The sequence below is a fragment of the Lytechinus variegatus genome, chromosome 1 (assembly GCF_018143015.1).
Source record: "Lytechinus variegatus isolate NC3 chromosome 1, Lvar_3.0, whole genome shotgun sequence".
In the NCBI taxonomy this organism is placed as follows: Eukaryota; Metazoa; Echinodermata; class Echinoidea; order Temnopleuroida; family Toxopneustidae; genus Lytechinus; species Lytechinus variegatus.
In genome coordinates, this window is record NC_054740.1 from 62,380,846 (window position 1) to 62,406,925 (window position 26,080).

At 36.1% G+C, this 26,080-nt stretch overlaps 1 protein-coding gene across 5 annotated transcripts in view; it reads left to right on the forward strand.

Moving 5' to 3' along the window:
• LOC121419130 (nuclear receptor coactivator 2-like) overlaps nucleotides 1–26,080 on the forward strand; it is a 66,945-nt gene that overhangs the window by 13,771 nt on the left and 27,094 nt on the right. Inside the window, exons 1-4 of one of the 5 annotated variants that reach the window (XM_041613463.1) lie at nucleotides 6,786–7,136; nucleotides 8,244–8,354; nucleotides 24,328–24,469; nucleotides 25,496–25,671. In XM_041613463.1, coding sequence (XP_041469397.1) covers nucleotides 24,423–24,469; nucleotides 25,496–25,671 — 223 coding nt within the window. In that variant the 5' untranslated portion in view covers nucleotides 6,786–7,136; nucleotides 8,244–8,354; nucleotides 24,328–24,422. Of the gene's footprint in view, nucleotides 1–6,785; nucleotides 7,137–8,243; nucleotides 8,355–24,327; nucleotides 24,470–25,495; nucleotides 25,672–26,080 lie in introns of those variants that run through there. The other 4 variants (XM_041613454.1, XM_041613487.1, XM_041613479.1 and 1 more) reach the window with 4 other exon arrangements.

Consider the following 26,080-nt stretch of genomic DNA (forward strand, 5'->3'; position numbering starts at 1 on the left):
CGAATCCTGTGCTTATTTGCTGATTTCTCAGCAATTATGCAATTTCTTCTAGAATCCTTTGGCACATGCGTTTTATTTATACAAACAGACACTTTGGTGGTCATTTCATTGGATTCGGTACGAACTCATTTTGATATCATTACCAAAACTAGCATTTACCTTTAACTGATGAATTGTGGCTGCTTCTTATTTGTCACAGACATGGAGTTTAGTCTTCACTCTAGACATGTGATAATATTGTGAGTATCAGATTTGAGTCAGACTAACAGTAACACCAACATGGTGTGAAATAACTTCACCCATTGTCACAATTATCATGATTGGTTGTACAGTATCAACTTCTTGTTCGATTCGGGTCATTGCGGCAGAGGCAGTTTACTTAATGCACAGCAAGCCATGTCAAAGAATGGAAATAGAATTCTTGTTGTCAAAAGCTTGATGTCATAACTGTACGTACAAGTTGTGACATTGATATTCAATGGGCATCTCTCTGTTGTTCCATCATTTGATAGTGACTCTGAGGAAGACGATCTTGCCTCAAGTTTATATTAAAGATTTATTTTTTTTAGATGTTTTGAATTCAATTTTCATGAGGTCATAAAGTTGACAATAAAAAAAATCCATCAAATATAGGTTGCATGAAACAAATAGGCAACTGTAAACTTAGTTACAAAACAGACCATGATTTTAAAAAATGGGAGATAATTAAAGGTACATGTACATACATGACCAAGGTATAATATGGGAGTAAATCTGTGAAAAAAGAACAATAGGTGGTTTCAGACTGCCTCGAAGTTCGTCAGTTCCAGGTATTCTCTGATCGGGAAATAACCCCGATCAGAAAATACCAGGTATTTTGACAATGTGAAAGCAAACCACGCGTAATATCCCCGAAAGAAAATACCCGCAAAATAGTAGGTACTTGGCGAAATTACGATAACTTTCGGGGGGATTTTTCCAAGGTCGCAGGTATTTTGGCAATGTGAAAGCAATTTACGGGAACTTTTAGCCCAGCGTGTCGTTGGGCGCCGTGGGTGGCTGCTGGGCTGGTGATTTTGAATCTCTCGCCATGCCTGCTTATCAGACCATACTGCGCATGCTCGTAACGTCAGGAACTTATCCCAAAAGGGTATGTTTCAGGGCGGTGTGAATGCAGGAATAATTATCGGGTATTTTTTAGCCTTCAAAAGTTCTCGTAATTTAACGGGGATTCTTGTGATTGAGGCGGCGTGAAACCACCTAATGAAATATCCAGCTGAATGAATTACTTTCTCAGTTTTTGCCCAATGCTAATTAGAGATGGTACAATCATCTTGGAGGGGAGACATGAAAGACTTAGTTGCCATGGTAATTAAATAAATAAATCAGGAAAATATGTTAATTTCATTTACACCTGCTTTGTACATGAGACTAGGGCTGCGTTTATGCGACCTCAAGCCAGAATCATGATTTGAATCATGATTCAAAACACATACATGAATCACAATATCAGCGTTTATACGACCTTCATTCCAATGCTGTTTCTCCTCAGATTCGGGCCAATCCAGTGCGCATCACTAGTGCGCAGTTTGACAGAGGAAGCTTTTTGCACGTGTTTCGGCTCTCGAAAAATCTTTTGCTTCCAGAATTCAGTCTATACCTCATTTTGTTTACTTCTATCATAGGGTCCATGTGCTTCTATTCATCTCGTTAGTTTATCCAAAATGGTGTTCGGAAGTGAATTTCAGAGATCATTGTCTCTCCATTTAATTCATTTACTAGAATGTGAAGTTGAAGACATGACCAAAAATGAAAAGAATTGGACGATGCGATGACCAACACAAAACCCGAACATGGCAAGAAATGCATGCATAGTACATAATCATGTACATACAATGAACATATAAAGCGCCTTGAGCTTGGCAAGAGTCAAACCGAAAGTAGCCCGACACAGTGAGTTCATAGAATCATGATTCAAATCATGATACCGTTTATTCGAACATTTTCGTACGTGATTCTGCAGAAACGTCTTTCCAAACGCCCCTTTTTTCGTGTTTCATGTTTGTGATTCTAATCATGATTATATTCAATTTCGACTAAACGCAATAGTGATTCTGCAGAATCGTGATTTGAATCATGATTCAGATCATGATTCTATGGTAAAAAAGTGGCAGATAAACGCACCCTAGGCACTTTCAGGTAGAATTTCTAGCAAGTTTATGATCAGCTCTGCCAGGTCAACATTAGCTCCGTTTTCAAATTCATGCCTCAGTCCCAATCTGGAATAAAAACCGACCACCTCCAAAAGGGGGAAACCGCTTGCAGGTTGTAGACTAGCGGGTATCAGGAGGGGGTTTTACAGTCATCTGAATAGTGTTAGCCTAGTTTTCGCCACCACAACAGCTGTTTTGCAGGAGTGTGTACATAGTCCTACATGTATGGATGGGGGAGGTCATGGTATTGTAAGCCTTTGTGTACATTCGGTAAGGTTTTCCTTGCTTTGGCATCTCAAATTAACCCCAGAGTATGTGGAACTGGAATTTTCTTCGCAATTCAACATGTACATTGAGTATTCCGGGTCATATTCATATCTGGGCATACAGGAGAGTAAATGACTTTTGCAGTACTGGGAGAATAAAGAGGTCATTTTCAGTTAGGAAATTCTGTTTTTTTTAACTTTCATTTATGCTGACTGTCCTAGCAATGCCCCTACCCCCCTTAAAAAAGAAAGAGATTGATTGTGACTATTAAATGCAACTGCATTCCCATATGTTAATTCTGATCTGTTAATTGTTAAATAGGCCTAGAGTCTACATGTAAATCAAAAATATGGATCAAGCAAATTTATGAAACTTACGCATGATTTTATTCAGTTTAGGGGTAGGCTGTGCTGTATATAGGCCTATTCTTTCTCCACAGATTCTGTGACTCATACCCCTTACATTCTACACTTTCCCTTGGTGAACTTTGCTGGCGAACTTTGCCAGCGAAGGGGAAAGTGTCCAGTATGAAAGGTACAAAGAGAACTTTTTTTTTCTTCACCGGGGAAGTGAGGAATCATGCCGGAGAAGTTTGCAGCACAATGTAGATGGATTTCTTGCTGAAGGAAATTACACCATGGCTGAGATTTGAACCCACGACCCTCTGTTTCAAAGTCAGAAGACTAATCCACTGCGCCACAACGCTCCGTCAATGGAAGTGCCCCCCCCCCCCCCCGGGAATTATTCTTACATAAGAAATCCAAGCCAGGCTCGTTGGTTTGCTCGTTCATCAGGAGTTTTAGTGATTAGTCTTGTTTTACTAGTCGCTCTGTTTCTGATATATATAATTACACATTATAGCAGACGCAGAGACTTGTCTAAAGGCTAACCTGATGGGTGTCAAGAAAGCATGAATGCTTGTAGGTAAGCAACCAGAGGACCAATATCCAGTCTCTCTCATCCCTGCTTACTGTTCATGCTAGTCAATTTACTCACTTCATCGAAAGAGGTGGTCTTTATTTTAGAATCTGATCAGGAAGATTTTAAGGCTTTGCAAATACTCAAAATATTTTCTTTTCAACCGCAAGCTAGTGTTGCAGGCAGATTGAAGCCGCATAAAGAAAGGAATATGAAAGAATAGAGCTGAAATTTTGAATATTATTCATAATCATTGTCTGCATTTGTCAATTGTATATCTGTTCAGCATTGCCAATATCAAACTGTTGCCAAGTGTGCATCTCTTTTGTACAGTCTGTGTTGATTGTCATACTGGCAAACTTACTCAGGTTCACTAACTTTTTTGAACGTGCTTTGGTTAAGCTTCGTGGAGCCGACCTATATCTTCCTTTTTGTTCGCCACCTTTCCTTTTGGTTGAGATGATAATGCTCAAAGGCGCCCCTTTTCGTGTCTTGTTGCCAGTATTCTATTGGCACATTTGCCTATAGTGAAGAATGGTTGACAGTTGCTCACAATATCAAGAATAAGAATTGTCTGCTTTGGTTGTTCCTCTTAGAGAAAGTTATGATTAATTGTTGAAGGAATAGGCAGAATCTTGATCATTAATATAGACAATGTGCCGAAAATAGTTGTAGTGCATTCATGTTCAAGTAATTATTTATTTTAGCTATTCAGGGCCAGTGCAAATGTTATAACTCACAAAATTATGAGGCCTTGTAGGCTCATGATTGTTTGTAGTATTTAGAGAAGAGAATGGATAGCATGGCACTGTAGTCTTTAACTGCACAAACTTTAAAACAAATTTGTATACTTTATAGAGTAATAATTATCATACAAATTTTGTCAGAAATAATAGTGAAAATAGTTTGTGACATTACTAAGAGTATGATTTGGAAGTTGTCCTTTTTATTCTGAGTTTGGCCAGCAGTGCTGGGCTGGTGCACTGTGCTGTAAAATTAATATAGTGTCAATTCCAATTATTTCAGAATCTATTCCCGTCATTTTTAGCACAATTTTTAATGTATTTTTAAAGAATCTTTTGATTAGTGAAATGCATTTATTGAAAAAAAAGTTTTATCAGACAGTTTTCTAGGTAATAGTGAATAGTGATTGTTTCTGATTCTATTAAAATATTGATAATCAGCTTTTAAAATGTCTTCTTCACCCTTGTATTTTAAGTTTATTAAGAGATCATGTCCTGCTCTCTGTCTAGCACAAGAAAGGGCTTTTGCAATAGGTGTAAGCACTAATCCTTGATATAAGAATAGGATTAGCTAATGTTAAGGTTTTCTGTGAAAGGGATTTTTCAACAAATATTCAAAGAATACAAGTAGATTTACAACTAACCAGCTAACATGCATACCTGACTTGTGTTTGACTTGCCTTGCACTTGCATTATACATGTAAATATAACTCTGGTGGAGGTCTTTGAAATATAATTAAAAAAACATTTTTTGTGTGTGGATAAAAGAAAATATATGAAGCATGCAACTTGTATCTCCTAATCACAGGCATCTACAAGATACATGTATCATGCATTGTTCATTTATTTTGTATAAACCCATATTCAGTAATATGTCGTTCAATGCTCTTCTGACCTCAAACAACTTTACTTTTCCAGAAAGGTGCTCTGAACAATGAGTCGTTATTTTATGTTACATTTAAACTATTTCACTTATTGTTCAATAGAGTTCAGTGTTTCCACTGTCCAGGAAATAACCAAAATACTTGGAAATCTCGACCTTTTCTCTGTAATTTTCAGGAAGTTAAAAATACCAGGTAATCCAGGGAAATTAAAAATTCCAAATAATGCATTATTAGAAAAATTAAAAAGTTTCACTTTTCATATTTTTAGAATAATTGCCTCATTATATGTTGCCCAATATTATCTTGTGCTTTCACACTTGCATTATTGATTTTATCACCAGTTTAGGAACTGATTGTAAAGTGAAAAAGGTCTTGAATTTCTTTATTTCTGGTCAACAGGTAATATGCATCTATAGGCCTACTTCCACCTAGCTACATCACTGTCTGAATTTATTGTAAACGGTTTAAAAAAAATGAAAGTTCTAAGGAATACTAATGAATTTCGGGAAATAAGTGATTTTGTTTTGGGGATATTTGTTTTTAAGTGGTCCAGATCTCCAGGCTGAAAAGGATATGATTTGAACAGTTGAAGAATAAAACAGACAACCCCTCCAAAAAAATACTAAAAAAAATTAATAGAACAAAGATTAACAAAGTTATGAAATGTTGAAGTTTTGCACTATTTTGGTTAAACAGTTTTGTGCAGGTATTCTTGAATATACATTGAGCAAGCTCATGATGTTAAAATCTCCACTTACTTTTTTTTTGCATTTTGTTAGATGAAATTATGCTTATTCAAATTTTGTCCAAGATATAAGAATGAACAAAATTAGATTGACTACTTTGTTACAAGGGAGTTCATACACACCTCTATAGAAATATGAAATGTTTACGATTTCATGTAATTACAAAAGATAAAGAAAAGTGGGGACATGACATCATCATCAGCCAATCTATTGCATATTCATGAAGACGTGCATATGCACATACCTGTAGCTGTTTTTACAAAATGTTGCTATATATTTTGAAATTCAATAACTTTGTAATTTGTTATCAGATTTTGATAGTTCTCTGCATTTTGCTTGATAAAATATACTCTTTAATCTAATTTAGGTATAATTATTTTCAGCCCGGACCTCTGTACGCTGCAGAAACACAGATAGATCCCCTTAGAATTTTGAGACCATTATATTCTCAGGTTTGATCCTTACTGGCAGGCAAGATTTACGACTTAGTGTTCAAATTATTGACCAATAGCTATTGAATTTAACGTAAAACTAAGTTTACGGTGTGATGTCTGTGTCATTTCAGATTTATTTTGTGGATGTTTCTAATTAGAAACACTGAGACCCGGTTGACCCATTACAGTACTTATTACCAGGGACAAGGTGATTGAGTGAAACGGCCAAGAATGTTTTTATCTCTATCTTGCTGGCTCCCCATGTTCAAACACGTTTTATGGGGGAGCCAGAATCCATGACATTACAGATGTACAAGGTTCGAAACAGAACTGTTGTGCCCGTAAAAGTGAGGATTGGCATTGCAGCAGAACCCAAGCAAGCTTATCGAAGCGTGCATGGCTGGCTGGCTGGCTCGCTGGCTACCCCATATTGAGTAGGCCAAGAAAATACAGGGTACACACTAAATCTAACACAGGGAGTTCTATTGCCCCCGAACTATGGCCAACATAAGAACACACAGCGCCTCCTCACACACACACACACCAATACACACAGCATAAGCAGACATTATGCTATGCTCTTTTTGTATTTACGCCGTGCTGTACACTCATAAGGGGGAAGCGTTCATAGAATTGAGCGTTTGCCAGCCCAGCTCAGCCAGAGAACTGTGCTCCTTCAGCCCAGCCGTGTTGTGTGTATACATTGCCTATCATTTACAACACACTATTGCCGTGGAGGTGGCTTGTTCTTTTCGGTCCCTATTAAAAAAATAATTGACTCATTCACGGACAGCACTTCTTTCAGTACTGCATTTCTATAGAACATGCTCTTAAAGTGGAATTATCCTGCCTAATCTGTTACCGTTTCACTGCAAGCAGTGTGGACTTTGCAAGGAATAATTCTCAGCTCAAGTCTATGTTTCCAACTTGGAAGATATATTGTGAATATACTGTAAGCATATATTCTCACTGTTCAGCTGGTATAGTGCTGTGCTTGACGCTACATATCCATTTCCATGCTCATATATATTAATCATTTTTATCTTGGGTTTATCTGTGTGTTGAAATGATACAGCCCAGTGCTGTAAGTGGAACAATCATTGAGAATCATGATTATGTGCACTGGAGTTCTTGTTATATTGCATGATTGCAGGGTAATATACAGTATATATTTGGACTTTGACGGGGAATCTGTCTTTGCAAGGCCTCCTACATTGTGAGTTATTTGGGATTTGTTTGCCCCGTGCAAGTAGTGTATGCAGCTAGCTCCTGACTGGAGTGTTGCTGCAGCAGTTAGATGTCAAGGCCAGGAATGGTATTGAATTCATCAAGGGTCGAAGCTTGGGATTCTTCATCATGTTTTAGTGTAATATGCAATTGGATCTTGATATTAATCTGTTTTGTGTTTTTTGCTTCCCTTCTTTCTTTTACCTTTCTTTAACCTCCCAAACTAATCCCACCAACCAACAAAATACCCCCCAAACCCCACTGCCCCACTCTTTTCTAAAATTCTGAATATCCATTGCAAACTCCTCAATTTTTTTTTCATTCCCTTCGGCATTGCTATTTTTCACCCTCCATCTCCCTTCCCCTGTCTCCTCTTTTTTTAAAATATCCTATTTCTTCATCCTATTGCCACTACTATTTTTCTTATTTCTTCCCATTTTCCTTCTTCCCTTCCATTGGCATCTCTTTCCCACCTTCTTCTATCCTATCATCTTTCCTTTCTTTGTGTCCTAATTGTTCTTTTCTCACCCATCGTCACATTTTTTTCATCCTCTGTCTTTTCCATTTTCTCATCTTTCTCCATCCTTATTTGTCCTGCCCCCTCCCATCCTCATCATCCCTCCTTGTTTCTTCATCCCATCTTCTACTGCCTCCTTTCCCCTATCTTACACTTCTTCTCTCTCTCTTTGTATCTCCTATCTTCTGTACCTCATCATCAATGCATCTCCCATCGATCCTTTGCTCTTGCCTCATCTTCCTCCCCTGTCTCTTCCAACCCCCTCCTCTTCCATCTTCCTTCTTGTCTCCATCCCACACTTCTATTTCCTCCTAGATTCTTTTCCATAACCCCAGATCGCTGTGAGTGGAGTCCGGAGTCCTGTTGTATAATCGGGGACGCTGAGCGCATCCCTCGTTTTCACTATGTTGTGGCCAGAATAATTTGGTGAGTATTCTATTATGATCTATGCATTCCTACTGGCATGGCCGTGAGCCAGCTTTGTATGAATTTAAGCCCTATACTTGAAGGAGGGGGCAATTGGCTATATTCTTGAATAAATCCCGGAAATGGCCTCGTAATTTTGAAATTTAAGTATCTGATATCTGGCAGGGATCTTCACTTTGGGGCCCGGGGGGGCCACTTCCATTCACGAGTGGATACCATGCGCGACCATGGGGTCTCGAAAAGCACCCTAAACACGTAATTTCCATATTCTGAAAATGCGCCCCTTAACAAGTATTGGCGTGTGAAACCCTACCCTAAACAAGTATTGGAAACAAAACTATACTCTTGGCAAATATTCCCTGAAATGAACCCCTAAACAAGTACATGTACAGGAGTGTTTTATTGTTACGGGTCCTAATTCGGTCGTCGGCTATACCTTTTTTGGTTTAGTACAACCCCACCTTCTACAACTCGCGCAAATCGGACTCTAAACACGAAGTGTTGGGGCAAAAATGACACCCTTTATAAAACATTTTCATTTTGTTTTATCATCCCCGCAAATTCGACCCTAAACACGTAATCTTCCTAGCGAAATAGATACCCTTTTTTCATTATTTTTGTGTTTTTGACACCCTTATCACGTTACGTACGTAACGTGCCCTATCGTGAAAAAGACATCCTTTTTACGTGTTTTTTTGGTCGCTCATGGTATCCACTCGTCAATGTAAGTGGCCCCCCTTGGCTTTGGGGATACCAGGGCACCGTGTTGTAGAGTTGTGATAGATTCAAACAAAAGTCAATGTGGGATCGATGAAGTTCATATCTCTTAAATTAATTAGGCCAGAGTCATCACGTTTTGATAAACAGGCAGTTAACCAGACAGGGTAAAAAAAGAGAAAACCGTCCCCACAAAAGGTGCTTATATTTTATAGTTTGCATCTTTAAATCCAGGAAATGGCCATCTATTTTCCATAATTAGATTTAGTTGAAAACTACATGTATCAAGAAAGTGACAAATATTCACTTCTTCCTTGACTCTGCAAGTGAAAGATTGTTTTATGATGTGAAAAAAAACCTTCACCAAAAGTTGCTTATAAATGTTTCTTTTTTTTTGCATAGATCTTTGAATCCATGGCCCTAGATCTATAAGGTTAAATGGTTGGCAAAATTAGTAAACGTGTTTGCTTTTAACAGTCATTTGAACAGCGTTTGAAACGTTTTGACTCAGCCCTATAAGCAATCTTAGATCAATCACACTTAGAGTTTGTGTATCGCAACTTCTCATATGATTGGGCCTGGTATTCTCTGATAGTGGTAGATTTTTTTAACAAAGAATACCAGGTTTCTCAGTTTTCAAGTGAGTCTATATCCTCTTAAAATAAAATCCTGTGAGTTATTAGATAATTCTCAAAATTGCAGAAATTTTCTCAGGCATTTGTCCAAAGTTGCAGGTGTTCTTGCAGTGTGAAAGCAACTTTGAAATTTGTCATTTCCAGTGTGTACGCTAGGCCCTTGTAGCCATTTAGGTTGCTATGTGTCCGGGGGGGGGGGCACTTCCATTGACGAGTGGATACCATGCTTGACCATGGGGTCTCAAAAAGCACCCTTAACACGTATTTTCCATAACCTGAAAATGCACCCCTTAACAAGTATTGGCGTGTGAAACCCTACCCCCCTTAACAAGTATTGGAAACAAACGATACTCTTGGCAAGTACATGTATATGATGCAGTATTTGGTACCCTGGGGTACCAAATAATAATCCGCCATTTTGTTGAATTATTTATTTTATTTTTTGCGCTGTACCCTGGGTTACCAAAAATGTGTACAAGTATATTTTAATGTTATGTAGAGATTTCTTTTTTCTTTTTAGTGATCTTATGTAACAATTAATGCATGCAAATGATAACTTTATTCTATTTGTTTACTATTATTGGCATAAGATTGTATCAAAGAAAGGAAATAGGCGTTGTGATCATTGTCCCCATCATTGTCATGATTGTCGCACCGATCGCACGACAGGATCACCATGACAACAATGTAACTGTACACTATTACAACACGAGATGGCGCTGCACAACGCCGTACCCCGGGGTACTACGGTACCCCGGTGTACGGCGTGGTGCATCATATATTCCCTGAAATATGGACCCCTAAACAAGTACAGAGATATTTTATTGTTATGTTTGTCGATCATCGGTTTTACCTTTACACACCATTGGTTTAGTACGGCCCCAACTTCCACAACTCGCTCAAATCGGACCCTAAACACGTAGTGTTGGGGCAAAAAGGACATCCTTTATAAAAAATTTTAATTTTGTTTTATCGTCCCCCCAAATTTGACCCTAAACGCATAGCTTTCCTAGCGAAATAGATACCCTTTTTTCATTATTTTTTGTTTTTGACACCCTTATCACGTTACATACGTAACGTGCCCTTTCTTGAAAAAGACATCCTTTTACGTGTTTTTTGGGTCGCGCATGGTATCCACTCGTCAATGTAAGTGCCCCCCCCCCCGGGCTACGTGTACTCCATCAAAACTTTGGTTGTGGTTCATATTTTGAGGCCTGAACAAGTTCTTGTATTATCCACTTGGTCTGAAGGCTTCTATTTGAGTGATTATTTAGTATTCTTTTAACAGTGTAGCCCAATCTGGTGAGAACAATATCAACATAAATATGTTTAAAAAAATATATAAAATTACACAATATCTGGTATTTACAATGTAAGTAGAATTCCTGATCAGAAAAAAACATTTTTTTTCTGTGATAGACTAAGTATGACAACTCTTTATATGGACATTTTATTGATTTGATTTTTGAAGGAATGGGGTGGGGTGGTGTGCGGATCAGCTCATGCAAATTATATACAAAATGTTTTTTTCAGATTTTCAGGGAAAAATTGTTATGGGGGGGGGGGCCCGGGGGTCTTGTACAATGCAAGATGCATCATCTTGTTTTATTAGGGGGTCAGAACCAAGCAAGGTACCAAGTTATTATTTCCCAGTTTCTAAGTAGAGGTCAAATCCATTGTGGCAGTAGAGTTCAATTCTGGGAAACTTGTGTAGATCAGGATACCCTGGATGCTTTGGAAGGAAAAAAATATAATTGAGCAGAGTTTTAAAAAGGAGTGAACTCCAGCACATTTGGATCTTCTGATTCATTCGAGAATCAGTCTACACACTTATACACTGGTAATCTTACACGTAAATCATGTTTTGCTTTGAAACTTATCAACTTGGTAAAAGCAGATTTGAATCATAAGGCGGTGCTGCACCATCCCGAGTTTGCCCAATCTCGAGATTTTAGCCTGATTGGCCCTCTTCGTGATTAATCTCGAGATTCAAGAAACCCCGTCTCCATCGCAAGAAGAGCGATTCCTGCTCGAGCCAGGCATCGATGCATTGTGGTCTGACGCCGTGAATAAATAATCCCGAGTGCGTCTGCACCGACGAATTAGCGCGATAATTCGTAAAATAGCGTGCTATTTTGCAGATTGCAATCCCAAGTTGACTTGGGATTGCAATCTCGAGATTAATCCTACGAACTAGCGTGATAATTGCGACTTCACGGGTGAAGTTCTCCGGTGTACCTTTCATACTGGACACTTTCCCCTTCGCTGGCGAAGTTCGCCGGTGAAAAGCGCAATATGAAAGGGGTATCAGAAGGAGTTAATACAAAACTATGTTAACTTTGCCATTACCAGTGCTCAGCAGCCAATCTCAATTACATGTAAGGTTTCTACTTTCCATGGTAGTAAGAATTATGGAAAAGAAACAATACCCACTTACCCAGTCGTTATAACCCCCCCCATGTGCAATGTATGGTTAATGTTAGACCTGCATCTCTTGAAAAACAAAACTTTATCATCATCTCAATAAGAGTTACCTATTCCCTTCAATGTCATGAAACCATCTTCATTTCAGCCACTTAAGATGTTTTATAATACCCCACTAATTTGATCAGATTCATCAGTCACAAAACCTCTAATTTCATATCAAAATATCCCTAAGAACTTGCAGAGAGTATACCTGTCTCTGTCTTGTTCTGTCATGCTGATCTTACTGTTCCTGGGAATAATTTTACTTCTCAAGTTTTATTTACGTTTCTGGTTGTAAGAGAAAAGTTTTTAACTATTTTCCTTTAATTCATAAAAAAAACTCTTTAACAAAAGAAATTTTGTATCTAATATAGCAGTCATGAAGGAATATAGAGCTAATCGCAATGCGATATCAGGAAAATTATTCCCTGCTATTCAGACAATGTTTGTCCCCGAATGAATGGCAAGGACTGTCCCTCCTACATGTATTTCGCAGCCTGAGAAGTGAGAAATAATTGTCATACATGTTGAGGATTATACTTGGTGCCTATATCCTGCTTTAGTGCACACACTTGTGTCAGAACTTCACTTTGAAATGTGACACAATTTCGCTGCTCATAAATTTATTATTTCCTCATGATACATGTAGGACGGAAAATCAAGAAGGCATTAATATTTCATAGAATAAAAATGGGGAGGGATAGGGAGGGGTAAATTGTCAATGTGTCCACTGCCAACTCGTCCACTCAATATATGGTTTACTTTCATTTAGTCTAATGCCATTCCGTCCATCAGCATTTCATCTAACAACCATTTGGTCCAATAACCATTTGGTCAAATCGTCACATTGTCTAATAACCATTTTGTCTAAATTAACCATTTTGTCCACTAACCAGTTGGTCTAATACCCATTTTCTAATTATGCAATGGCTGGGATTCAAACCCATGACCCTCTGTTTCAAATTCCGAAGACTAATCCACTGGGCCACAATGCTCCACATCATCACAAGCTATTGTGTACAAGTACATGTATATGCCCGATCCTATGTTCACTTCATACATAGTGCGGCAGTGTAATTGATGTTACATGATCTTTTCCACTTGTATGTTTCTGTGGTGTTTTCTATTATGCATAAATATAAATATGAATACAAGCAATTCCTACCATATGTTCTCAACTTTTCAAAACGGTCATTTGAAATAGTTTATTCTTAAAGTGCTCTTTGGCTTCTATCATAATTGTTATTCATTTTTCTTATGATTAAAACTCTCGACCATATTCTCTACAAATAATTTCAGTACCAACGATTGATCCAATTTTCATCGTTTGGAAAAATGAAAGTACATCTCTTTGATGTACCAGTAGTCTCCTGGTCTGTAATATTAAATTCATTACCAAATCATATATACTCTAACCATTAACCAACAACATAATCTAAAAGTGGGTAAAACTACTACTTTCATCCTTAAAAAAACATATTTGTAAGAATCAAAATACAGGCAATCCATATTGTGTTTGCTGCCAACTTTTCTTCCTTTCCTCTCTGCAGTGTGGTGACTTCCTGTTAAAGTTGTTTTTATGATACATTTCAAAACCACATATTTGTTTGGAATATTTGTGTGGATAGTGAAGGCCATTTGGATAGTAGTTATGAGAGTGTGTAATTCTGCTCTATATAAATCCTACCTATTTGCGTGTCATCGTTAATTGTTTTTCCATGGTCATTACTGCTCATTGTAATCTCAACTATTTTGTTTTGAAGAGGGGATAGAAGGGAATAATATGTATTTTATAGACATTTAAAGGTTATTGTGAATCATAATTGAATATTGTCATGAACAGGAGGTACATGTACTTGTAAATATCTTCTGATTTATTGTATTTATTTATTTTATGTATTTACAAATTCATTCATTTTATTGATTTTATTATTTTTTTAAATTTTTTTTAATCAATTTTATTTTGTTTATGGGGGGGGGGGGGAGGTGAAGTACAAGTTTGTATTGCCAGTGCAGACCAGTGAGATGCTAATTTCCTGTAAAAGTGTAAAGCAACAATAAATGTTTTTCTTTTCAATTTCAAATACTGAATTGCCAAGTGCCAACCACCCCCTTTATTTTGATGAAATATATTGCAACACTTGAAAATAAAACAAACATGATATTGTAAAATATAGTTTTGACATAATCTTTCACTTTTATGAAGAATGAGTTATCTTGTTTATTGCTCCTAATAATGGTAGAATTGCACCATAGCGCTTAACTTAATGTGCTGCGTACATGTTACTATTCCCCAGCTTGGTACTGCGATTGGGGGCTCAAGCATTCAATGAATTTCTTCCTCCCAGGTACCCATTTACTACACCTGGATGGAGGGTGGCAAATGTAGACAAAGGCCTATCCTAAGGATTCAAACTTGTACTGCAGTGGGATTTGAATCTCTGACCTTGTGGTTCAAAGTCCAAGTTTTAATAGAGGTTAAACTTCCCATCAGCGAAGTTAAGACTCATCTTCAACACAAAGATTGACAATGTAATATGCATGCTGCTACTTTATAATTTTTTTCTGGGGGGGGGGTGATCTAAGGCGTTAGAAGATGGGACATATGGCTTTGTATGATGTGTTCAATGAATGAATGGCCCGCCACTCACTTTTCTGTGCAGAAGTGTTTAGTGGCAGCTGAATAATATATGTATTGAGCATGAGACTCGTAAGACATGCAGGAACAACCACAGCTATGCATCACAGAATTTTGTGAGTCAGTCTCATATTTTGGCTCCATGTCAATCACAGCTTGATTGTTAGTCCTTTTTGCATAAAAAAAAACAAATTGTATTGTTACAAAATCATGCAATTTTGGTAAACAGGAAAATATTCAATGTGTGTTTTTACTATTTAATTGTGTTCCAAACTCCTTAATTTCAACACTGAGCAGAGTATGATGTGTGATTCTGCCATTGGGGGTTTTCACACTGTAATAGACAGCTTTGAACAAAACCTTTTGCTCTGTCTGAATGGACAAACATTTTCTAATAAAACAGTCCCTTGTAATATTTAATATCAAATCAATAAAAATGAATAATCTTTAGAAAAAAAGTGTGCACAATTTGCCTAGACACATGTGGGAATTGCAGGTTATCTCACAATTCATTTTTTTTAAATAAATAATTCCAAATCAATGTAGATACATGTAATGTCTCATTATTTTACTGTTTCATCATTATGCCATTTCGGCCTTAAAGGGATGAAAGTATGTATAGCTTGATAAATTGAGTAGAATTCATCGAGCAAAATGCCAAAAATTTCATCAAAATCGGATAACAAATAACAAAGTTATTGAATTTTAAAGTTTAGCAATATTTTGTGAAAACAGTCTTCATGAATATTCATTAGGTGGACTGATGATGTCACATCTCCACTTGTTCTTTTGTATTTTATTACATGTATATGAAATTAGGTTTATTCAATTTTTTTCCTCCAAGAACTAGAAAAATTGGATTGAAAACTGATTTAGTGCATTAGATATTTATTGCTGCAACAACTTATTTCATTATAAGGGAGACATATTATTTACAAAAGTATGATTTTATGTAATATTATAAGAAAACAGAAAGTGGAGATGTGACATCATCAGCCCACCTAATGAATATTCATGACAAATATTTTCACGAAATATTGCTAAACTTGAAACTTCAATAACTTTGTTATTTGCTATCCGATTTTGATGAAATTTTCGGCATTTTGCTCAGTGAATTCTACTCTATGTATTAAGATATAAATATTTTCAGCCCAGACCATCCCTTTAAAGGTAAATGCCAGTTATAGTAACGATATTAAAATGAGTTCGTACAGAATCCAATGAAATGACCACCAAAGTGTCTGTATAAATAAAAAGTATGTAATTGCTGAGAAATTAGCAAATAAGCACAGGATTCAAAGCAATAATAATACACTGTTCCATGTGCGCTTGTCTGTGTTGGTGATCTTCAGTGTGAACATTTTTCAGCGTAGATTTCAAGATATCACAAAGTTCAGTTTATGTAACTGTACAAGATCTAGATCCTCAATATACTGACAATTATGCCTGGTTTTACAGACTTTCTCATGAAATCAGTGTTTACTGCTAACTACTGGCATTTCTCTTTATTTACTAAACTTTCTAAAGAATAACTGTAAGCATTTTCTAGTGTCATCTTTGATTAATTAAAAGGTAAACAATGCTTACCTTTTTAATGACCAAATCAAAAAACAAATTGATTTCGATTGATAGAGAATTATAATTCAAGCATACATGTACCCAGTGGATATGTATCTAAAAATTATTAAAAAAACATATTTTAAAACTAATAATGCAGTTTCTTCTTAAACTGCTCTATCATCTCTATGTATACTGCATAAAAAAAAAGAAGCCAACTGCTAAAAAAATTGTTTGTGTGCTGTGTGAGTTTGCATGACCAGTTGGTCATAATAAAAACATTCCCTTAAGACAGAAAGAAGGAAATAAATGTAGCTAACTTTCATCTTTAGCCTCGAAAGAACTTCCTCAGATATGTTTCAATCCCAGGAAGCCAATAAGTACATGTATTTGTCTCTGCACTGCCAGGCAAGAAGGTATATAACACTAATGGGAAGTAATATTATTGTGCTCAAGAAAAAGAAAATATCTTGAAAATTTTAGAAATGTGTTATTACATGTACATTCATGCAGATTTATACATGGAGACATGTATGTAATGCAATACTTGTTATTGTGTTGTTTTATTGCATGTTGTGTACATATTTTTTTTTCTCTGATAAAAAAATCACAAATAGTAAAAAAAAAACATTTGCGACAAAAAAAAATATGATTATCTATAATACTTCATATAGCCAACATGCAGCATGAGGTTATCCACTAAATCTCCCTGTATGGAGAGTGGCAAATGTAGATAATTGACTTGCCAGTAGATATACTTTAGGGCTTGCAGGCCTTCAAGTGGATAGGTTTTTTTCAGTTTTCAGTGGGCTGTTAATTTCAATAATGTATGTGATCGTTTTTCAATCATTGAATTGTCATTTCCGGATTTCTTTCCTGATGTTAATTTGTAGTTTTTGTACTTACCAGAATATAAGAAGGAAGTGTGCATTTCCTTATATAAGTATGCTTACACAGTAATTCTGCATATTTCGGGTATTGCTTTGATAGAACAAATGCGTGCAATGTACTCGATGAGAGTGAATATGGGGGAGGAGGAATATATGGATTTGTGAGAACCGTTAGGAGAATTAGTTGGATTTGTTTTCTATTTCATTTTTGCTATTGGTTTGGCAGTTGGAGCGGAAATAGCTAGTTTCCTTCCACTGCCCAGTCTGACTTCCGCTTTTCGTGCTTGCAATACTAACTTTGAACCACTGGAAACTGTGAGGTCCCACATACATAAAAGAGAAAACATGGAACGGTATTTGAAAACTTTCATCATAAAGTATGATTTGGCTTGCCAATTTGTATGGGTGTGATTGGGAGGTTCGTTCGTCTACAATTTCTGACATAATCCTTTGTTCATCTTGCCTAAATATAACATGAAAAAGTATATAAAAAAACTGATATTATAATTGCAGTGAGCAGTGATTTCAAGAGAAAGGGCTTGAAAGTACATTTATGAAATTGACTATCCATCCAGAAATTATTTCAAGTGTGCTGCAAACGAGTAAATAGCTAGCAGCTGAAAAGTACAGGTAGCTGTTGGCTCATTGAAGAAGCGATAGGAAGCTAGCTCAAAGATACATGCTAAAAGATTGCTTGATTATTTATCAGCACGCCTCTTGCAAGCTTTCCCAGCTATCTGCTAGCTAGCGATTAGTTTGACATTGTTGCATTTTGACATCAAGTGCTGTGGAAAAAAGGGAACCAAGACTGAAAATCAAGAACACAAAATTAAAAAAAAATAACAATGTTATATTTTAAAAGACTCATCAACCCAACAGAATGTCATGCTATTCTACATATTCCTCGGCAATTACTTATTTCCTACCACAATCATTTGGCACATCTTTTAATAAACACCTAAGTGGTCATTTATTTTGGATTCTATTCAAATTTATTTCATGGTTGTCATAATTGGAATTTACATTTAAACCTGCTTTGATGGAGCTATATGAATTTTCCCAGCAAATACAGCCTTTTCCAGTGTGAAATCATAAAATGTTCAGTTTATTGACACTTAAATATTTTGGGATTAAACCTAGTATTTGTACATGTACATGTATATAACCGAACTATCTTCACTGTGTAGGCCTAATTGGTAAAGTAATGAAATTGGAACAACCATTTCATCTATCATTAAACCCCCCCCCCCCCAATTTTTGGTGTTAAGCATGCATTCTCGTTGTACAGAAACAAATCAGTTGCATAACAACCAATAATTCACCATACAGGCAGATCCAGAGTGTGACGCATTCGTTAGCAATAAAAAAAAAAATCATAATCACACCAATGAATCCTCTGCTATAAACAATACCCGTGACATGTGGAATTGTTGAAAGCGATCATCGTCCCCCTTTTGTGGAAATTAGGTTTCTGGGTTTGCTGCTTGATGATATAATTTCCATTTGCGAAGAGAGCGTTACTTTGGCTGAAAGGTGAACAAATTGTGTCAATGAAATGCGCCAGCACAGATGCAGAGGGATGGGATTTTAGCTTCAGGAGTCGGAATGTCGGTTAATTGTCCCTCCTGTGGATTCCGATCTATAGCTTTCTTATGTCTAAAATGAGAGCAGAGCAATCCAGTTCATGTACTTGATCTACATAACATTTCTGTAATATTTGTATTCAGTTTAGGCTTCAGATTCATTAATTGATCCATGTTAAAAACAGAATTAAAAAAAACCCCCAGAACTCTCAAGGCATAGATTCCGATGTTAAACATTGATAGGAAATATGATATGTAATATTAGAATATAGTAAAGAGTTTTGTTTTAAAAGATCAAGTCCACCTCATAAAAATGTTGATTTGAATCAATAGAGAAAAATCAGACAAGCACAATGCTGAAAATGTCATCAAAATCAGATGTATAATAAGAAAGTTATGACATTTCAAAGTTTTGCTTATTTTCAACAAAATAGTTATATGAACGAGCCAGTTACATCCAAATGAGAGAGTTGATGACATCACTCACTCAGGACTTCTTTTGTATTTTATTATATGAAATATTGTTATTTTCTCGTCATTGTCATGTGAAATGAAGTTCATTCCTCCCTGAACACGTGGAATTTAATTATTTTAACATTTTGTGCTACAGGCAAGGTCGTCCTAATTGTCAACTTCGTAAAAATTGAAATATTATATAATTCAAAAAAAAAAAAAAAATAGTGAGTGAGTGACATCATCGACTCTCTCATTTGGATGTAACTGGCTCGTTCATATAACTATTTTGTTGAAAATAAGCGAAACTTTAAAATGCCATAACTTTCTTATTTTACATCGGATTTTGATGAAATTTTCAGTGTTATGCTTGTTGAATTTTTCTCTTTTTATTCAAATCAACTTTTTGTTGGGGTGGACTTGTCCTTTAAAAAGGAATTTGCATTATTCATGACTCCTTTTCAGAACAGAGCAGAGGATGAAATGAAACAGGATAATGCATTTTTTTCATTTATTGATATTTTGAAAAATTTGAAGTACATTTTGTGTTGTGTTAGGGGATGTTTTCTGATTGTGCATTGATGAAGATTAGTATTACAGGTTACATACACTAAGATACTTTGTCATGTATATATTGAAAATGACATTAGATGCTTTCATGCAATTTGATTAGTGTTTGTTGGTTGCCTACTTTATTTTGTGCCTCGCAGCATGTGGCAGAACATTCATGCTTGTCTGACTTTGTATATTCACAGCTTGGTACATCTATAATAATAATATTTGAAATTTATATAGTGCATAATAGTCAAAAGACTCTATGCGCTTTACAAAATACACATGTATTGAATTACTAAATTATACATTAGACCTTATCTAAATCATCCAATAAACCTAAACCTTAAACCTAAAATATACAAATAATAACAAATTAAATCAATACATAAAATTTACAATATTTCATGAAATTAAAACTTACTATGTTTAACAACATAATACATGTATATTGAACATTATATACATTATTTTGAAAATAAGTGAGTTTTAAGTATCTAGATTTAAATATGGGGAAGGGCGGTGCAGTTCTTATGTTTAACGGTTGATAATTCCAGAGTACAGGGGCAGATAGGGAAGGGCTCTTTGACCATATGTATGTGAGGAGATGTTGTGAGGATGATCAAAGGTTACGTCTTGGTTTATATGGTTCTGTGAGTTCTGACATTCTGGGCTTTATAACAGAGGATGAGTATCTTGAAGTATCCATATAAAAGTCAATCCTTAGTTTTTGGCAAGTAATTCCATACTTTCCAACTTTCCCCTCTGATTGGGACAGTCCCTATTTTTGGTAAAGAAAACAACAATGTTTACTCATAATGATCGTGTGTCCCTAATTTGTGTAAGTTTGCACATAGGGTTGTGTAGGAAAACTCAGCAAGGCCCTATTTTATTTCTATGGTTGTCGTATGGCCCTGTTTTTATTGTTTGGAGCTATGCAATGGCTGTGGTAGCTTATAATCTATAATTCTTTGTCACTTATGTTTCCTTTGTAGATGTTTGGCTTTGTCCATTGATATTTTCCTGCAGCTATCATACAAAAAAAATCACAAAGTGACCAAATGTCATGTGCTGTGCATCGTTTGCATCAGGGTTCACATTTTACTGCAGGGACAGGCAAGAACTGCCTGGCATGATAAATAACAGCATTGAGGTCACTGATTTCAGGGTTGACCGTTTTTAATACCTCGATCTGATGGTTTCACTCACTGGCATTGACGTCAGCATTGGTAGAAGTTTTTATTTTGGTGCTGTCACTTTCAAAATGGGGACGAATACCTCCAGATTGGCAAGGTATGCTATGCTTAGGGGCTATGTGGATTTGAAAACTGAAGTAAGGTTATGTAGTAAAAGCTTATTGATTACAGATTAAGATGTTGAAAAGCAATTGGTAAATTTATGCAACAACAAATCAACTTTAATTGTTGCAACATTTTTGGGGGGTTTGTTCAGTGTATGCAGATCCAAATTGGCCATATCAGTGGTCCATGGTCATGGCAGTGTAGTGGTTAAATGGTGAAATTCATCTACATGAGTAGAGGAATTGACACATTACAATCTAGAAAAATAAAAAGGAAAAAAAAACACCCAAGAACCTTTTCCTTTGGTCATCAAGCTATATCAGGAATAAGATTCCAAGTTAACTTTTATTTGGGCAAAAGTGAAATCAGTCAATGTATTATATACACATATGGAAATGTCACCATTTTGTACTATTTTTTTTTAAGTAGCCTCTCTGGCTTGTGTTGTCTTGGCTACACAAAATATAAAGCCACTTGCTACAGTACATGTCTCCATCCCTATTGGTGGGGAAGATGGTTTAGAATTAATGCAGACGTGTCGAGGTAGAGCCGAGAATCTATGATGTCTACCATGCCATCCCATTACATGATCCAGTTCAGCTACTGACGCGATACCTGTGATATAAAACCCATAAAGAATTCATGAAAATTCTTGTAACTGGGCAACGATTCCATCACAGCAGCTATGCAAATGTTTACCGGTTTGGTGCAGAAGGGAAAAGACCCTTCATATTCCTCCTCTGAATGACTATGGAATCATTTTATTGAGTTTCCAACTTATTTGGGCTTGGCAAGAATATTCTGGTAGAATCTTGCTCAATGCTCACTTTCATTCTAAATGCATGCATTTATCAAATGAGGAAAGGCATTCTATAGATGAAATTGTATGTCTTTTAAATGTGCGTACACATTTCTTGGGCTTTCAACATGTCTTGGGCTTTCAAAATGTCTTGGTTGGCAAGAATACTGTATTTTGGAAGAATCTTTGCTCATTTTCTTTCTCAATGCGTGCATTTATCAATTGTGAAAAAGCATTCTATAGATAGAAATGTATCTCTTTAAAATTATGCGTACACATTTAGTGGGTTTTCAGCATATGGGCTTTGCAAGAATATTCTGGCAGAATCTGGCTCACTTTTATTCTAAATGCGTCTACATTTATCAATGCAGCGAAAAGATGGAATTGACTATTGTATGTCATCAAATGTGCATACATGTACACATTTGTATATGCTGACTAGTTGAAAGGGTCTCAGCCACAAAACAAATTTATCTCATTTTGGGTTTGTGATAATAGACTTACATAGTTACATGTATATTATCATTTCTCATTTTTATAAAGCGATGCAATGTTATTGCTATCTCTGCTTATAAAGTTAAAATGCAATACTCATGTATACTTTATATACTGTATTTATATTTATGTACTGTAATTCTCACCATGATTGTTTTATTTTTTACAAATTCTGTGCATCAAATATTGCAAAAAATGTTTGCTTTGGAACATCGTTATTGACTCATATGGAAACATCACAAAAGTTGTGTGAAATTTTTCAGAATATACCACAACCGTGAAAATCTCTGTACACAAAATGGCGTATACAGTCTTACATTTATCAAAATAATTGGCATCATTATGTTCTCTCTTCATCTTGCCAAGGAGCTCATGATGCTCCGTTGATATTACTGGTATTAAACTCTATTTGTAACCCATAGGAAGTTAAATGCACATTTTTGGCAAAGGGTGCTAAATGGAAAGATTGATATTACAAAAAATTTGCATAAACAATGGTTTTGTACCATGGTACAAATAAATCTATTGAGAATTATGGGACATAAAGCATTTTGTCAATGATTACTGTTATAAGCTACTGAAATCCTTGCATCTGATTTGTTAAAAGCTTTTTTTTTAAATTTTGTATAAGAAATCACAGACAAGTTATGCTTCATGAAAATGTTCTCCCGATGGCACTTTCATAGAACGATTGATTTTTTTCCAAAAATCTTTGGGTTCCATATTATTTTGAGCTACTACATGTACATCTACTCGCCTCATTTCATTCCCTGACCAGTTTAAAACTGAATAGAGACACTCAATAGGTACAAAGCATGTATGCAGTATGATGAGTGAACTTTGAGATACAGGCAGTGGAGATAAATGTGTGTCTTCTGTGATACATGTTCTTTACAGAGTCATGTCAAATGTCAGTCAATCTCTAGATAACGTTTAGAACCATGAAGTGTTAAATTGGTCTTGTGGCTTTGTGGTAATGTGAGTGCACTATTAAAATTTGAGATGTGGTCGCTTGATGATGCTGGTCTTCCTTAAATTCAAGGTAACTTTTATTATAGCAGCAAGGATACAGTGCATGTATGTGCATTATAAATCGTGAAAATGGAAGGGAGATCCTTTTTTTTGGCAAATCTTGCGATGTTTATGTTTACCAAGTTAGGTTTTTGATGATATTGCTTTGACATGTAGTTTTTTTATGCCACTAATTTTCTTTTTAATATAAAATGCATTCAACAATTTTATAGTGTTAAAAGTGTTAAAAATCTTGGATGTTAAAACTGACACCAGGGGAGCGTTTCATGAAAGGACTTGTTGGACTTTTTATCGGAGAAGTCCTGTTTTATCCGACAGTTACCATAGTAACAGTGCCTCTCAGCCAATCAGAATCAAAGAAAGTTGTCAGATCTGACAACTTGTCGGCGAAAAATGTTGATGAAACACCCCCCCCCCTGTTCATGCCCCTAGAGGATTACACATTTCAGTTCAGAATGTTGAAGTAAGTGATCTAAGGTTTTTCAGTAACACCCATGGGTGTTGAACTAACACTAGATTTACACCCAAGAGAAATGGCTGGCGTTGTCCTATAATTATGTACACCGGTAAACACTATACTTTTTGCCTTGAATACTAGACATGATCACTCTTACAATATTTCATTCAGATCAGGAGTTTCTTGATAATTGTGTGGGATGATGATTCCGCCCTTCAAACACATGTCATTCACCCTAACACTATTTAATGTGATATTTGTGACATATTTACTCATGTATGAATTATGACAGCCCCTTTCATGCTTAAGATATAATTCAAACAAGCACTTTGAATATTTTTTTTCAAGTGAATTCATCCACGTTTTTCTATCCTCCATTCCACATCTCCATGATGCAGGTCTGTGCCATTCTTGGTCGATACCTGCCCCATTCCCTCGCGATCCACCGTTGCCTAGCTGATTCCGAGGCGCAAGTTGAACCCCCGGAAGCAAGATGAACAACTCGTCGGTCAAACGCAAGCACCCTGAAAAGGGCTCGAGGTGAGTGAGGAGGCTGGATGTTGATTGCTATAGTGATGAATGGTGATGCAGGTGGTGATGAGGATGATGGGTACAAGGCTGGAGTGGTTCTTGGTTTGGTGGTGGTAGTGGTTGTGGTGGATGAAAGGAAGGAGGGTATTATAGTAGTGCATGATCAAATCTATGCGAGCACTGCAAGAAAAATGCAATTGATTGCAATTATAATCAAAGTCACAAAATCAGTCACAAGGTCTTGTAATTAATTGCAAATTCAAACTTCATTGGTACATGTAGTCTCCTTCTTGCAACTAATGATAAAATAATGAATGTTTTTAACAGATATATGGCGCAATATAGATGCTGTGGATCAATAAAAATCAACTTCGTATACCTGTGATTTAAATTGATATATCATAATCGCTTGTAGATTAGCGACAGAAATTTGCAACTGATTGCAAATATTTTCTTGCAACCCTTCCTATGAAATAGCAACTTTTCCTCTAATTTCAATACTTGGAGTAAAAATATTAAAGTTAATGTCAGCAATTACATGTATCTACCTGTTATGCTAATTCATTGATTTTACTGTTTGCCTATGCCATCACAGCCATTCGTCCTCTTTAGCTATTAGAGCCAACTTTACTCTTTGTAAAGAGGGTGTTAAACATGGCAACAATCGGTTGGACAAAGTTTGAGATGATTTTTTCATTGAATTTTTTTTACTGAATTTTTAGGCAAAGATGAAAATGTTTTAGAATAGACTATGAAACAATATATCTTTTTATAAAATTTTGATGAAGTTTTATGATATTCATGCTAACTGCTTCAGGACCTCAAAAGGTTGAAAATAATCATCAATTATTGAAATCAGTGTCTAACTCCACTAGTAGGTTTAATTGGTACAGATAGGCCACATACATCCTGATTATGATGCCTGATAATGTTAATATCCTAAGTGGCATTTGAAGGTTTATACGGTTGATGATGAAAGACACTAATATTCAAAACCACGGAGTGAATCTTGATGTTGAGTCCGTTTTTGGTCAGTGACAGATTTCCTGGAAACAAGCGGCGATGCGAGAAGCGGAGTTCATACATCGAGGAGCTGTACGAGCTCATCACGGCAAGCCTCAGCAACCCAGAGTCTCTGAACATGAAGCCGGACAAGTGCGCCCTCCTACAAGAAACGCTCAGTCAGATTAAACGCATCAAGCAACAACAGGGTATGTGATTAGAGATCAAATGAATCGTATCATCTTGTTTCAAGGCTAAAGATAAAGACAGCTTTGTGTCACATGTACATGTATTGAGATTTGATTTGAACATCCTCTCAAAACCACGTTTAAAGTTGTTGCTATTAACTTTCTTCAAAAGTTCAGCTGAACGTTGGTGTAGTTTTCTATTGTTAACTCATATTGTTTTTAATAGGTTCAGTAACATTTTATATTCACCTTCTACATTTAGGTATCTTGAATGTTCTTTATACTGCTAACTTTTAATTGGGTTACTTGTTATAGACTTATCGTCATTTTTAAAACATAACTGCCATCGTTATAAGTTATTTCTGTATTTCATGTACAAGTGGCATTTGGATAGTTTAAGGCTCTTTGCTGAAAGAATGGAGTAAATAAA